The sequence below is a fragment of the Epinephelus lanceolatus genome, chromosome 20 (genome assembly GCF_041903045.1).
Source record: "Epinephelus lanceolatus isolate andai-2023 chromosome 20, ASM4190304v1, whole genome shotgun sequence".
Classification (NCBI taxonomy): domain Eukaryota; kingdom Metazoa; phylum Chordata; class Actinopteri; order Perciformes; family Serranidae; genus Epinephelus; species Epinephelus lanceolatus.
In genome coordinates, this window is record NC_135753.1 from 4197798 (window position 1) to 4213383 (window position 15586).

At 41.6% G+C, this 15586-nt stretch overlaps 1 protein-coding gene across 9 annotated transcripts in view; it reads right to left on the reverse strand.

Annotated features, from left to right (window-relative positions):
• LOC117264751 (NACHT, LRR and PYD domains-containing protein 3-like) overlaps nucleotides 1–15586 on the reverse strand; it is a 51445-nt gene that overhangs the window by 23313 nt on the left and 12546 nt on the right. For 4 of the 9 annotated variants that reach the window (XM_078162988.1, XM_078162989.1, XM_078162986.1 and 1 more), the window contains 9 exons: nucleotides 15274–15447; nucleotides 13516–13692; nucleotides 10012–10185; nucleotides 6866–7039; nucleotides 6351–6524; nucleotides 5864–6037; nucleotides 4407–4486; nucleotides 1179–1324; nucleotides 775–830 (listed from right to left, as the gene is read on the reverse strand). In XM_078162988.1, the coding sequence (XP_078019114.1) occupies nucleotides 775–830; nucleotides 1179–1324; nucleotides 4407–4486; nucleotides 5864–6037; nucleotides 6351–6524; nucleotides 6866–7039; nucleotides 10012–10185; nucleotides 13516–13692; nucleotides 15274–15447 (1329 nt within the window). The remainder of the gene's footprint in view (nucleotides 1–774; nucleotides 831–1178; nucleotides 1325–4406; nucleotides 4487–5863; nucleotides 6038–6350; nucleotides 6525–6865; nucleotides 7040–10011; nucleotides 10186–13515; nucleotides 13693–15273; nucleotides 15448–15586) is intronic. The other 5 variants (XR_013488295.1, XM_078162993.1, XM_078162987.1 and 2 more) reach the window with 4 other exon arrangements.

Here is a 15586-nt window from a genome sequence, read left to right on the forward strand (position 1 = left end):
ATCTCTCTCTGTCTCTCTCTGTCTCTCTTTATGTATCATATTGTCATATGGATTACTGTGAATTTATTATGTCGATCTGTTCTGTACGACATCTATTGCACGTCTATCAGTCCTGGATGAGGGATCCCTCCACAGTTGGTCTTCCTGAGGTTTCTACCATTTTTTTCCCCATTAAAAGGTGTTTTTTGGGGAGTTTTCCTTATCCACTGCGAGAGTCCAAAGGACAGAGGGATGTTGTGTGATGTAAAGCCCTGTGAGGCAAATTGTGATTTGTGATATTGGGCTTTAGAAATAAAATTGATTGACTGATTGATTGAAAATGAAACTTTAAGAGTCAAAACTAAAGTAATTTAAAACTAAAAATGAAATCAAAAATGAATATATCCTACGCTATAAGCACTGAAAGTAGCTAAACTGTACTAAGAAAGGTTGAACTTTCAATACAAGTGTAAGTGCTGAAAGGAGGTGAAGTGTAGGTAAAAGTTTGAGCACTGAAATGAGGTGAAGAGTAGGTTTAAGTGGGTTTAAGTGTAAGTGCTGACAGGTGGTAAATTGTAGAGTAAAGTGTAAGCACTGCAAGGAGTTGAAGTGTAGGTTAAAGTGTAAGTGCCGAAAGTAGGTGAACAGGAGGTTAAAGTGTAAGCACTGAAAAAAGGTGAAGTGGAGGTTAAAGTGTACGTGCTGAAAGGAGGTTAAGTGGAGGTTACAGTGTAAGTGCTTGAGGAGTTGACTCGGTCAACGGTTGAAGTTTTCTGCATATTCTGATTTGGTTACCTGTATGAAGTCTTTCCAGACTCTGTCAGCATTTCAGGTGTGAAACTTAACGTGTCCTAAATTTCAAAAAGGAACAAAAAGACTTTATTAGAACTCGCTGAGACGTTGCATTTTTTACTATGCATCTTTCACTTTATGGTTCATTGTCAAAATGACTCAGCTATTGTTATTTAGTGAAATGATCCTGCACAAGTGAAGCTTGCAGGACTCTGTTGGACATCAGCTGGTGGTTTCATAAATGAGAAAGCGGAAATAAGTTTGGAGGACTTTCTGATGAACGGGGAAGGAGTAGAGAGTGAGAGGAAAAGGATAATGAAGAGAAGGAATATTAAACCCTGGAGGGGGTAAATCTAAGAAACCCCAGTCTGTTCGGGTTAGGGTTAGGGTTAGGGTGAAAAACTTACATTTGTGTTCAGATCCTCTTCACACACAAGCTGCTGCTGCTTCAACATCTCTGGATCATCAGGACACAGCTGATCCTCTTCATTCACACTCTCCTTTCTTCTGACCTCAGACACATTGAGGTTTGTCTTTGACATGGAGGGCTCTGCTGGATGATAAAAGTGGGGAGATGGACACAAGACACACAGCACCTGTCAAACTGACTTTTGGACTTCCTGGTGACCAAACATTTGTAAACCTGTAACAGCAATTCTCCCAGTTCAAGGCAACCAGAGCTCTTTGTAGCATGTCTTTGTCTCATGTTTCCTGATGTTATCAACAGGGGTTAAAGCAAGAAAAAATTTTGTGCCTGAAATGTGGAGCACGGAAGATTTGTGTGCCTGAAATCTGAAATCTTTTCCGGAGCGGGGGGCTTGGTGTTGCGGTCACAAAATGAAGAAATAGATATGTATGTGTTGCAAAGAAACGTGTTTAGTATCAAATCGAACGAAAAGATTATAGCTTTAGTAGTTACTTTTCAGATTAAACTTTTATAGCATAATGAGTTTATAAATAAAGATTAAACTTTCAGTGGTTACCAGACTGTTTGACTTATAGCTCCTACATCTCTTTTTTGCCTTGGTGCTATTTATTTTTAGAAGCTAAATCATTTAGGGTGTTTGCAAAATTGTATCGCGCTTGATGTGAATTAAACAGGCAGTTACGTCGAAATTTCGCCTCTGGGCAAGCATGTCATCATTGAAATGGATCATATAATGTTGTGGTGGTGACCTTTAAAACTTCAGCATAGAGGATTTTTATTGCAACTTTCATTTCTGTCTGGTTTCTATTACCTTACCTTCAAAATTACCGCTGTCTTACTGGAGCCTCTCCCGCTCCGTCTGTGCTCTGTGTCTCAATGTGACATGATGTGAAAGCATGCACAGGCGTCAGTGTTGATTGGCTATCACTTGTGCCGTGTAACCAATCAGAGGGGGCTGTAGGCGGGACATTGTTACAAAGCCCAGTGCAGTGGGGACTGCAGGCAGGGAGGGAGACGGCTGTATCAGAGCCAAAGGTGCGAGTTTTAAAATACATTTATTTGATCGGTTATTGATAAAAAAATGTCCGATGCCAATTATGGTAAACAGTACGTTGTGTTTACTCGGACACTGTGCGCCTAAATCATTTTCCCAGTTCGCACATACAGTACAGGCCAAAAGTTTGGACACACCTTCTCATTCAATGCGTTTTCTTTATTTTCATGACTATTTACATTGTAGATTCTCACTGAAGGCATCAAATCTATGAATGAACACATGTGGAGTTATGTACTTAACAAAAAAAGGTGAAATAACTGAAAACATGTTTTATATTCTAGTTTCTTCAAAATAGCCACCCTTTGCTCTGATTACTGCTTTGCACACTCTTGGCATTCTCTCCATGAGCTTCAAGAGGTAGTCACCTGAAATGGTTTCCACTTCACAGGTGTGCCTTATCAGGGTTAATTAGTGGAATTTCTTGCTTTATCAATGGGGTTGAGACCATCAGTTGTGTTGTGCAGAAGTCAGGTTAATACACAGCCGACAGCCCTATTGGACAACTGTTAAAATTCATATTATGGCAAGAACCAATCAGCTAACTAAGGAAAAATGAGTGGCCATCATTACTTTAAGAAATGAAGGTCAGTCAGTCCGGAAAATTGCAAAAACTTTAAATGTGTCCCCAAGTGGAGTCGCAAAAACCATCAAGCGCTACAACGAAACTGGCACACATGAGGACCGACCCAGGAAAGGAAGACCAAGAGTCACCTCTGCTTCTGAGGATAAGTTCATCCGAGTCACCAGCCTCAGAAATCGCAAGTTAACAGCAGCTCAGATCAGAGACCAGATGAATGCCACACAGAGTTCTAGCAGCAGACCCATCTTTAGAACAACTGTTAAGAGGAGACTGCGCGAATCAGGCCTTCATGGTCAAACAGCTGCTAGGAAACCACTGCTAAGGAGAGGCAACAAGCAGAAGAGATTTGTTTAGGCCAAGAAACACAAGGAATGGACATCAGACCAGTGGAAATCTGTGCTTTGGTCTGATGAGTCCAAATTTGAGATCTTTGGTTCCAACCGCCGTGTCTTTGTGAGACGCAGAAAAGGTGAACGGATGGATTCCACATGCCTGGTTCCCACTGTGAAGCATGGAGGAGGAGGTGTGATGGTGTGGGGGTGTTTTGCTGGTGACACTGTTGGGGATTTATTCAAAATTGAAGGCACACTGAACCAGCATGGCTACCACAGCATCCTGCAGCGACATGCCATCCCATCCGGTTTGCGTTTAGTTGGACGATCATTTATTTTTCAACAGGACAATGACCCCAAACACACCTCCAGGCTGTGTAAGGGCTATTTGACCAAGGAGGAGAGTGATGGAGTGCTGTGGCAGATGACCTGGCCTCCACAGTCACCGGACCTGAACCCAATCGAGATGGTTTGGGGTGAGCTGGACCGCAGAGTGAAGGCAAAGGGGCCAACAAGTGCTAAACACCTCTGGGAACTCCTTCAAGACTGTTGGAAAAAAATTTCAGGTGACTACCACTTGAAGCTCATCGAGAGAATGCCAAGAGTGTGCAAAGCAGTAATCAGAGCAAAGGGTGGCTATTTTGAAGAAACTAGAATATAAAACATGTTTTCAGTTATTTCACTTTTTTTTGTTAAGTACATAACTCCACATGTGTTCATTCATAGTTTTGATGCCTTCAGTGAGAATCTACAATGTAAATAGTCATGAAAATAAAGAAAACGCATTGAATGAGAAGGTGTGTCCAAACTTTTGGCCTGTACTGTATATATATTTTTAGGGGCAAATGCGAGTGAAATGCTCGCACTGCACAGCACTTATGCCCGTGCCCGACAGAAACTTCACCACGCCGGAAATCCGGTGCTATGCCAGAGAACTTTAACCCCTGTATCAAATAATAAACAAACCCTCCAGTTAAGTCAAAATGTAGAAAAAGTTTACATCATGTTTACATTAAGACCAAGTCTAAAGGGGGTCGATACAAAATTAAGATGGAGGTTCAAGACATTGTTGCAACAAGACATCATCTTTCCAACATGCAAACCAGAACACAACAAGGCCAAAGAACTTGCTGGGATTAACCAGCACCACAAAGCACACAGCAGAAAATCTTCCAGTGATGCTCCTGCTTTAATAACAGTTTATGTTTCTTTAAGGCATTTCAGTGGGCTTTTACTCACCTCCATCATGTCTGACAGGTGTAGGTGAGCAGGGTAATTTCTCCAAATCACTCATCTGGACTATAGTCAGTGTGACTGCTCTGTAAACAACATTTAACGGTGAAGAATCAACACGTATATACACTGATGCATTTCACACACACTTACGTCAAGGAATTGGCCATTTAAAGCAAATATACACACATATTAGTCAGAAAAGGCTCTGCTGTTTGAAGAAGTTCTCAATGACTCTGTTCAATCTTAATCTCAATCACGTTCAATCTTAAATCAACAAGACTAAGAAATTGGTGTGAGCGCATCACAGTCAGAGTAATCAGTGAGAAGTGTCAGGTCATATTGAAGACACTATGAATATTATTGGTTGTTACTTGTCAGCTGCTAACCAAGAAGCTGATGGATGAGCAACTGATGCTCAGCCTGAATGAACTAAGTGCTGCAATCTCCTCTCACACCTTAAACTCTTACTTAAAGGGAAATTTCGGTTTATTTCAACCTGTCTCCTATCGTTCTAAATTTGTTTCAAGTGACTAGTGACATAAAAATAATAGTTAGCATGTTAGCCGTTAGCCTAGATACAGCTGGGGCGCATAGTAGCATCAGACCTGTTAATACGTAAGTGAACGGGCAACCTTCAAGTGCAAAGTTAGTCCACTAAACAAACTTTTTTTCCATAAAGACCACCTCATATCGTTAGGATAAATGTCAGAGAACATATAGAAAACGACATGTAAACGTGTTGTCTTACCTTACCGGTGTGGTGCCATGTTTGTTTACCATTTAGCTCTGCTTTCCAAAGCGCGGCCGAAATATCACGAGAACAAGCAGCGATCTCATACTGTACCTGAAATCTCGCGAGAACAAGCAGCAACAGCTGGAAGGCAGAACCGGACAGTAGCCTGAAAAGTTCATTCATTTATTTTATGAAAGATTTATAGAATAATGGCTGACTTTTTGCCAGACTTCGACTTTGTCACTCTGACATGTATCCTAATGACATGAGGCGGTCTTTGTGGAAAAAAAGCTTGTTTAGTGGACTAGCATGTTTTAACAGATCTGATGCTACTAATGCGCCCCGGCTATCGTAGTTAGCATGTTAGCCGTGAGCCTAGATACAGCCGGGGTGGCTGTATCTAGGCTAACGGCTAACATGCTAACTACGATAGCTAACATGCTAACTACGATAGCTACGATAGCTACGATAACTACGATAGCCGGGGCGGCTGTATCTAGGCTAACGGCTAACATGCTAACTATTATTTTTATGTCACTAGTCACTTTAAACAAATTTAGGACAATAGGAGACAGGTTGAAATAAACCGAAATTTCCCTTTAAGCAAAGTATATCTGTACCTAAAGATACTCTCTAATTGGATGTTAACTGTATCCAACTGTACTATCCAATATACCACCTGAGAACAACAAATAGGCTCATCAAACTGACTCCAACATGTACGGACCTCAGAGTTTCCAGTCTGTAGTGTGGACTCTTCACAAGATCAGACAGCAGCATCACTCCTGTGTCCTGCAGGTAATTGTAACTCAGCTCCAGCTCTCTCAGATGGGATGGGTTGGACTTCAGGGCTGAGATCAGAGAAACACAGCTGATCTCTGACAAGCGGCAATGACTCAGTCTGAATAAAGAATAAATTATAAAGATAAGAATCCATTTATAATCTAATGAGATGTGTGTGTGTGTGTGTGTGTGTGTGTGCATGTGTGTGTGTTGTGAACTGCTGTGTTTGAGAAAAATTCAATAGATGCACTGTTAAGTAAAAAAGAAACAATTCTTTTGTGACTGAAAACTAAATTTAGTACAAGAATACTGAAATTATGAACAACGCCAAATACAAAACTTTATAACACAACTTACATCCAGCAATTAGGTTCAATTCTTAATTAAACATATAAGATCTAATAATAGTAACAGAAAGACACTGAACTGACTTTAGAGTCTCCAGTCGACACTTTGGACTCTCCAATCCAACAGCCAGCATCTTCACCCCTGAATCCTGCAACATGTTGTCACTCAGGTCCAGTTCTCTCAGCTGGGAAGAGTTGGACTTTAGAGCTGAGGCTAGAGACTCACAGCTGATCTCTGTTAAACTGCACTCACTCAATCTGAATAAAGAATAAAGTATGTATGTTTATGTGTTCAGAGAGAGCAGTTTAGAAAATGGAAACTCCAAACAGCTGAACTCAACAGGATGCAGGTTAAAAACGGTAAAATACAAAAAATGAAATAGAGCTCTCATTAATATTAATGATATGGTGCTGATGAGTGTAGGGTTTTATTTTTCATATTATGGTTTTAAATCTACCTCTACATTGCTCTCCCACATTGACATGAATTTGAGATGGTGGTTTTCCCTTCTAAATATCAGCCTGATGTCTGCAGTTCAATGTCACTACAACTCTCACATCATAATACCTTAGCACAAAAGTAAAAAATAGTGTCTGACCCCAGAGTCTTCAGTCTACAGTGTGGACTCTCCAGAAAATCACGCAGCAGCATCACTCCTGAATCCTGCAGGTCATTTTCACTCAGGTCCAACTCTGTCATATGGAAGGGGTTGGACTTCAGAGCTGAGGCCAGAGAAACACAGCTGACCTCTGACAAACTGCAGTGGCTCAATCTAAATAAAGAAATAAATGATGAAGAAAAATATCCATTAATCCAATCAGATGTTTTCAGGTTTTAAATGTGTATCTCAATATTACTATGTCCTAATCAATGAGCTTTTCCCTAAAATGACGTCATCATAATGTCAACCTTCTACAGACATCATCCAAATATCACCACAGCATTCATACACCTATTCATGTCAACACAGATTAAAAACACGCTGCTGATCTCAGTCAAGTCTGTTATTAGAGGATCAATACTATATTGATTCTCAGAATTCTTCTATATGTGTGTGTGTGAGATGGTGGTGGTGGTGGTGTGTGTGTGTTGGGGGGGGGGGGGATGTTCTGAATGATCAATAACAATAATCTGACATTTTCTGTGAAAACACTGAAATTAACAGTGAGTAAATTTAATCAAGTTTAAACATACCTGAGTTCAGAGGATCCTCTGTATACAGAAACATACTGTTCCTAACAGTGGATATTTTCTACACTTTCTTTAATTTTGCACTCCACCCCCATTTTGTTACCCTGGAAATCCAGAGTTCTCGCAAGAGCACAATTTGGATTTACTCAGCGAGTCACTCTGGCAATCAGTAATGATGCTCATTATCTATGCCCATGAAACTGAGCTGCACCAATCGCATCGGTGTATCTGATATAGGCGGGCAAGAGGCGAGCTAAACAGATGGCGACAGCGAAGTCCGGAATCAGTCAGTAAACACTGCAAGATGGCTATGGATGAACACCAGTTGTTTGAAACGGCTTTGGCCGCTACAATGAACGAGTTAGACTTGGCTTTTTCTCTAAAAGAGGAACAGAAGACGGCGCTCGAGTCTTTCCTATGCAATAAGGACGTTTTTGCTGTTTTGCCGACCAGATACGGCAAGAGTCTAATCTACCAGTTAGCTCTGCTGGTAGCTAAGCGTATACATCACCCCGTATATTGTTCTGATTGGTTGTAGTGTTATCCAATTGCGTGTAGTGATATTTACAAATGCATGCTTGGTGCCGCCCCTCGAGTTGGGCCATTTTCATTACTCATAGCCAGACCCTAAATCTTTCTAGATTTGGGTCTGGATTTCCAGGCTACCATTTTGTAGCAAAAACGCCTAAAATGACATACCCAAATTGAAATGATTGTAGCTTCTGTACTGCTTTGACTACATGCATGCATGAGGTCTTGCCAGAAAGAAAACTCCCTGAAGTTTCTTGTGAAAGTGTTACAAACACTCTAGGTGATACAGAGACAGAGTAATGGCCCTTTGAAATCAGTAAAAAATTGAAGATTTTGGGCCTCCTAAAATAAAAAAGTGTTTTTCAGGATGAATAACTATCTGTGGTTTCATCTGTGGAGATAAAGACAGTATGGGGCTGTAGGCACACTATCAATGAACACTTGTTTCAAATTTGAAGAAGAAAGCACAAAGTATGACCATTCTACAGTGTTTTTTCCATGAAAAGACCCAGGTAGAGCTCAAAAAGATAAGTCGGTCTCTCGGCTTCAAAAGAGTTCTGTCAGTAATCAAACAACACTAAGCCAGCTTCTAACATTGTACCATATTGAAATCAGGCGTGATTGTGATAGCCGATGTTTTTTGACACAGAAACACCATAAAATATCACCAGAATAAAGCCACACATGAAACGTGAAAGTTATGACCCCACTTTCTAGATGCCAAAAATAGTGATAGGAGGAGACTCTTACCTTTTATAAAACAGCTGTCCATGCTAACAGCCGCTCATAAGGTCGCGTGTAATCCTGTAACTTTTTCCGTCGAAAAACAGTATGACATGATTTGTCACCGCTCATCGCGATTTTGGACTGTGTGTGTTTAGGCTGGTCTTGTGCGAAATATATAAGAAATAAAAGAAAAACAATGTCATTTTTGAAAAATCAAGAGCTTCCTCAATCCAGCAATACCAAATATGGCATGGTTTGCTGACGTAGCACGCCTGGGAGATACCATTAACAGAGGAGGAGGGAAGCAAGGACGTCGGCATCCTTGCAGAGTTAGTGAGGTTAAGAAAGTCTTTAAAAACACCAGAGGCATTTTGTTCTTAACATGTAACAGAATCTTTGGTCCTTACAGAGACTAAACCCCTAAACAGGAGGACTGAATGGGTTCAGGACTTGGAATGTACTTTTGAAGACAGTAAAAGTGAATCAATATGTGAGGAAGCACTATCCTTCTCATAAAACAGCCACCGTAAGCTTTTAGAGTTCAACATTATCCACAGAACCTACTTGACACCAGAAAGACTCCATAGGATCAATGAATCCATGTTATCTTTGCCCACAATATGAGACAGGTAACTTGATTCACATGTTCTGGAGATGTCATAAATTAAGACTTAATGGGGATCAATATTGGAGAATCATTGGAATAAATGTATTCATTGCTGTGTGATGGAACAATGCAGATCCTCCCCCTATCTCCATGTGGCTTTAAGAAATGTCCTCTTAGATGACATCAGAAAAAAAATATTCTCACTCACAAAACAAAACCACATCTCTCTGATAAATGCTGGTCTGGATTTGGGAGCAACATGGGAAATACTTTACAGTCTGTTGTAGGTTGATGACGAGATATGTTTGACTTATGCACACATGCATCTGTGTAGACATGTGGAGTTGAATCTCCATGTACTAATGTGGGTTAACTTTGTGTTTATTTCACAAAATGTTCCCCTCTTCCCTCGTTTCTTCTTTTTCTCTTCCCCTCTGACTCTATTGTTTTTGTTATGGAAGGGGTTTCTCAAAACTGCTTTATTTGAGAAAAAAAATCAATTAATAAACTATAAAAAAAGAAACAAGCTTTTTGTGACTGCATATTAAATTTATACAATAAAAATGAAAATATGAACAAAAGGGAATTTACAACTTTATGGAATTAAGTTATGTTTGTACATAAACTTGATTCAATTGTTAATTAAACTTAGCAGATCCACAATAGTAACAGAGAATCAGTAAACTGACCTTAGAGTCTCCAGTCTGCAGTGTGGACTCTTCAAAAAATCACACAGCAGCTTCACTCCTGAATCCTGCAGGTTATTGTGACTCAGGTCTAGGTCTGTCAGATGTGAGGGGTTGGACTTCAGTGCCGACGCCAAAGAAATACAGCTGATCTCTGACAAACTGCAATTCATCAATCTGAATACAGAATAAATAATGTTACTTAAGAAGACAACGTTCCTGCTTGAAATCTTTCAATGTTTTATCATTTCAGTCAATTGCAGAGATCAGAGCTTAAAGCCCCTACAAGGAACTTTCATTTTGAGTTGATTTTGGCGACCCTGTGGACAAAAGTGGTAGTGTTTTGCCGGAATGAAGCCTACATTTCCCATGAGCTCTAGCGCGTATTGTCGTTAAGACGCTTACCTGGCTCGCACATGTGTTTGTTTTGGGGATGAATGAAACAACAAGACGGGAAAACTTTGCCCCCGCTCCTATTGGGGATCCCAGCTCACCTCTGCCGTGCCCTGGCTCCACCTCTCCGGCGTAAGTGCCACTGCTGCCGGGGTAAACGCAGCAGTCGGCTTGTAAGGCTGAAGGCCTATTTGGCGAGCACTTCCACGGCTTCTTGGACTGAGTATGGAGCGGTGCCTCGCCTCTTTATTTCTCAGCACTCGCTGGACCCTGTCGACGCCTGGCTGGTACCTGTTGTCGGCCCAGATGAGGTGTTCCAGCCCCGCGGCCCCTGCTCTCCTCGTCCCTGCTGGCACGGGGTGAATCTGCGCAACCTGCGGCCTCTGTGTGTGGCTCCCCGGACAGCTAATGCCATGGACCCGCCGGCTCCTGCCAGGATTGGGCTGGTAAATGCTAGATCGCTAACGAACAAAACGTTTATCCTGAAGGATTTCCTGACTTCCCAAGGATTGGATTTTCTCTGTGTGACTGATGGCTGACTGTTGGTGAATCCAGTGCTTTCACAGAACTTTTACCCAATGATTGCTGCTATTTTAACTCCCTGCGGACGTCGGGTCGAGGAGGAGGAATAGCGACTATTTATAAGAGTCACTATAAATGTAAGCAGCTAGGTAAGATGACGTGTGCCGTCTGAGTGCCGTAAATCGTTTCGTCCTGGAAGCGACCTGGGGCGGACCTGGAGACAGTTTCCTAAAGGTATGGATATACACTATATAGAAATAGCTTATCTTCACACCGATGGTCTCATTTACTGTTGTAGGTCACACACACACATCAGCAAAAACGAGAGACTTTTGCATATCCAGTTAAAAGTTCCTTGTAGCAGCTTTAAGGTTTAGAATGTAGAAGTTTAGAAAATGGAAACTCCTAACAGCTAACCTCAACAAGATACAGGTAAAAAAAAAAAACAAAACTGTAAAATCTGGGGCACCCAGTAGCTCAGTGGGTAAAGCAGGGGTCCCATGTACAAGGGCAATGTCCTTGCCACAGCAGTCACAGGTTTAATTCCAGCTTGCGGCCCTTTGTGCTACCCGATGAAGGCCAAAGCCAAATAAAAATCTTAAAACAAATATTGTTAAATCTGTAGCTCAACATTGCTCTGCTGCATTGACATAAATAAGAGGTGTTTATCAAATATAATAAATTTACAATAATTACACACTATAAGATGTGATTTGATTTTGTGAAATGTGGGATTTTGACAGGTTAAACAGGATCAACTCATTTAAAGGCCAGTTTATTATGATACATGAAGTAAGTTACAGTTGTCACTAACATCCTGATGTTTCAGATGTGAGTATTCAAATTGAGAAAATATGGCTATCCTCACTTGGAGACTAATTATGAAAACCAACTCTTTGGGGGAAACATCTATAATCAGCACCCTATAGGCCTACCACCTACAGGGATAGGCATCAGGACCAGGTGCATTGTGTGACAGGTGGTAGTTAGGGGTGGGGACTCAGGCATTCATAAGAGTCCTTGGTACCAGAACACCCTAGGCCAAAGACTGATGATCACCTTTGAGGTCATATCATCAGATCTGTGACTGTATGTCTAGGACACTCTAGTGAAGAGAGAAGCAGAACTGTCAATTGATCACCACCTGGTGGTGAGTTGGTTCAGATAGCAGGGGAGTCTGCTGGACAGACCTGGTAAGCCCAAGCATGTAGTGAGGGTGAACTTGGAATGCTGAGCCCCCAGTCAACAAGGTCTTCAACTCCCACAGCTGGAAAAAGTCTTTGTGCATCCTGGGGGAGGTTGGGGACATAGAATCTGAGTAAGCCATGTTCAAAGCCTCCATTGTGGAGGAGGGTGTTAAAAGTTGTGGTCAGACAGCTATCGGTGCCTGTCTTGGCAGCACCATATGAACCCATTGGTGGACACCAGCAGCGAAGGACGCCGTCAGGCTTAAGAAGGAGGCCTTTCAGGCTTGGTTGGGCCAGAGGTCTCCTGAAGCAGCAGACTGGTACCAGTAGGCCTGAAGGTCTGCAGCTGTGGCAGTCACCAAAGCAAAAGCCCAGGTGTGGGAGGAGCTCAGAGAGGCTTTGGAGGAAGACTTTCTGTCCTTGTATAACCAGTGCGAAAGCTGTGTCTGCATACTTGGCAAAAAGTCAAACACATTTCCAGTGGGTATTGGCCTCCGCCAGGGTTGTCTCTAGTCACTGATTTCGTTTGTGATATTCATGGACAGGATCTCAAGGTACAGCTGGGGGAAGGTGGTTTGGCATCCCATCTGCAGTGATGTGGGCGCTGCACAGGATAGATATGGTGAAGAGGGAGCTGAGCCAAAAGGCAAAGCTCTCAATTTACTGGTTCATCTGTGTCCTAACCCACACCTATGATCATGAACTTTGGGTAGTGACCAAAAGAATAGGATCGCAGATGCAAGTGGCTGAAATGAGTTTCCTCCATAAGGTGGCTGGGCTCAGCCTTAGAGATGGGTGTGGAGGTCAGACATCCGAGGGGAGCAGCTGCTCCTTTGCGTCAAAAGGGACCATTGAGGTGATTCAATGGCTGATCAGGATGCCATCTGGGCGCCTCACGTTAGAGGTTATCCGGGCATGTGAAACTGGTAGGAGGCCTTAGAGCAGACCCAGAAGGTGCTGAATGGGATTATATATCATATCTGGCCTGCAAATGCCTCTGGATGCCACTAGAGGAGCTGGAAAGTGTTGCTGGGGAGTGTGTTGCTCAGCCTGCCTCCCCCCCTCAACCTGGCCCCGGATAAGATGATTCCAATGGATAGATGGATGGATGGATGGATGGATAATTTCATCATATCACTACATTCATATTCAAATCAATCGAAGACTCAGAGAAGTCATGTCAGATGTTGGTGATGTCATTTGTTGTGCAGATTGTAAAAATATCTGAGACTTGTTTGTGATTCAGGACTATAAAAATGATAAAAACTTACTTACTACCATTCCAATCTCACTTTTAATGTTATCAGTTCTGATTTTAACTCATAAATATAAGCCTTATGTCTGCAGTTTAGTGTCACTACAACTTTCACATACCTCAGCACAAAGGTAAAAAATAGTGTCTGACCTCAGAGTCTCCAGTCTACAGTGTGGACTCTCCAGAAAATCACGCAGCAGCATCATTCCTGAATCCTGCAAGTAGTAGTTTTCTCTCAGGTCCAGCTCTGTCATATGGGAGGGGTTGGACTTCAGAGCTGATGCCAGAGAAACACAGCTGATCTCTGACAAACTGCAGTGACTCAATCTAAATAAAGAAATAAATGATATCCATTAATCAGATGTTTTTGAAAGAGGGCTCCACATTTGTTCAGTGTGTCTTAAAACAACAGCCACGTCATATGTACATTAACAGAGTTATTGGCGGCAGTAATCATTCCTCCTGTCCACACTGAGTGTGAAGTGGTGTCTTCATAACACAACTGCACGGTAAAAAAAAATGACTCCATTAGATCAGCTGGAACTAATATGGAGCAGTCTGAGTGAGACAGATCAAGTGGGTGTCCACCAGAGTTACAGACTATTAAGGACCAAATACCCTCTTTGAGTTACTATTCCTCCACTGCAGCTCAACAAGGAAACACGGTCAAACACAACATACACACTTGATATGTGTAACTCAGACTGCTGAAGCGTCAGATTAGTTTTACACCATCTTTATGAGTCAATTTTACACAGAACAAGACTTTGGATTTTGTCCTCCATCTGGTAACATTGGAGTTAGGTTATAAGGGGATTGTTTCACAGACAGTACAGACAGAAGGAATGATTACAGACAGATTACAGACATTAAGAACTCTTTCAATGTACATATGGACACCTGAGCATTGGACTGAGAGGCCTGAAAAAATATGAAACTTTCCTTTAAGACAAATATGTTTCTGAAGCAGAATATTCATTTGGTCTTTGTTTCAGTCTACAGGTCTGTGACTTCAAATAATCAGACAATGATGACATGTAAACAGAGCAACAGTTAGATCTGCTGGCCTTGAATATCTAATCTGATGATGTCATTCATAATCATCACTTCAGTGACTTTAAGTTGGTGCAGAACTTGTTTGTTTTAGAGTGCTGCACCTTTTGCCCTGTTCAGATGAGCAGCAGAACCAGAGAACCAGCTTCTAAAACTTTACTAAACTTTATGATCAAAAGATCTCTGCAAAAACTCCATGTTTCACTCCTCAAAGATGAAAGTTATTTAATTCCTAAATAGAGTTTGATTTGTTAAAGAACAGAAACTTTAAAAACTATATACAGTCTGTTGTTGCTCCCATTCACAAACCCTAGTCTCATCTGACATCTTTTTGCAGTCATTACATCAGAGAGTCCTTTTTCTTCTGCAGTAACTAACTAAAATCCCCAAACAGACCTTGAATGGCTGCCTGGGTCCAGGCCTTTGAATTTGCTCACTCCACTGAGATCAAGTTGACTGACTCTGGTCTGGCATCATACCATGAAACAGCAGTTTCTCGGTTCAAATAAAAAACAATAAATCAGCACAGCAGGGGGGATTTACCATTAACTAGTTAGCGCTATGGGAGGGACTAAAGCCGTTGTCAAGCTGTTTTCCAGCGCTGTCAAGCTGTGTGCCACAACCTGTTCCACGCATGGTTAAAGGTCTGCTGTTATTTTGCAGTGAGACTTTTCATCTCTTTTAATACCATATAGTCAGGCATTTGGAAAGACTGAACATTTCTGAAAAAAGCTGTCTTCAGAATTGTGTTCAGGCTAATCCCCAAAATATATGAACCAAAAATATGAAACCTCAGTGAAGGATTAGAGTTGAATAAATACAAAGAACAGCAAAAACTACAGCCAGTGAACCAACCTCAGAGTCTCCAGCCTACAGTGTGGACTCTCCAGTCCAGCAGAAAGTAGCTTCACTTCTGGATCATACAGCTTGTTGTAACTCAGGTCCAGCTCTGTCAGATGGGAGGGGCTGGACTTCAGAGCTGAGGCCACAACTTCACAGTGAGTCTCTGAGAGTCCACAGTTATAAAGTCTGTCATGACATATTTATTACAAATATGTTATTATGACAGAGGACACTTTATATTTACTTCATGTATTTGATGATGAAACAGTTTGACAGATTCTATTTAGATGAACATTTGCTCTTCACATCAGTGAGTTAGCTGATC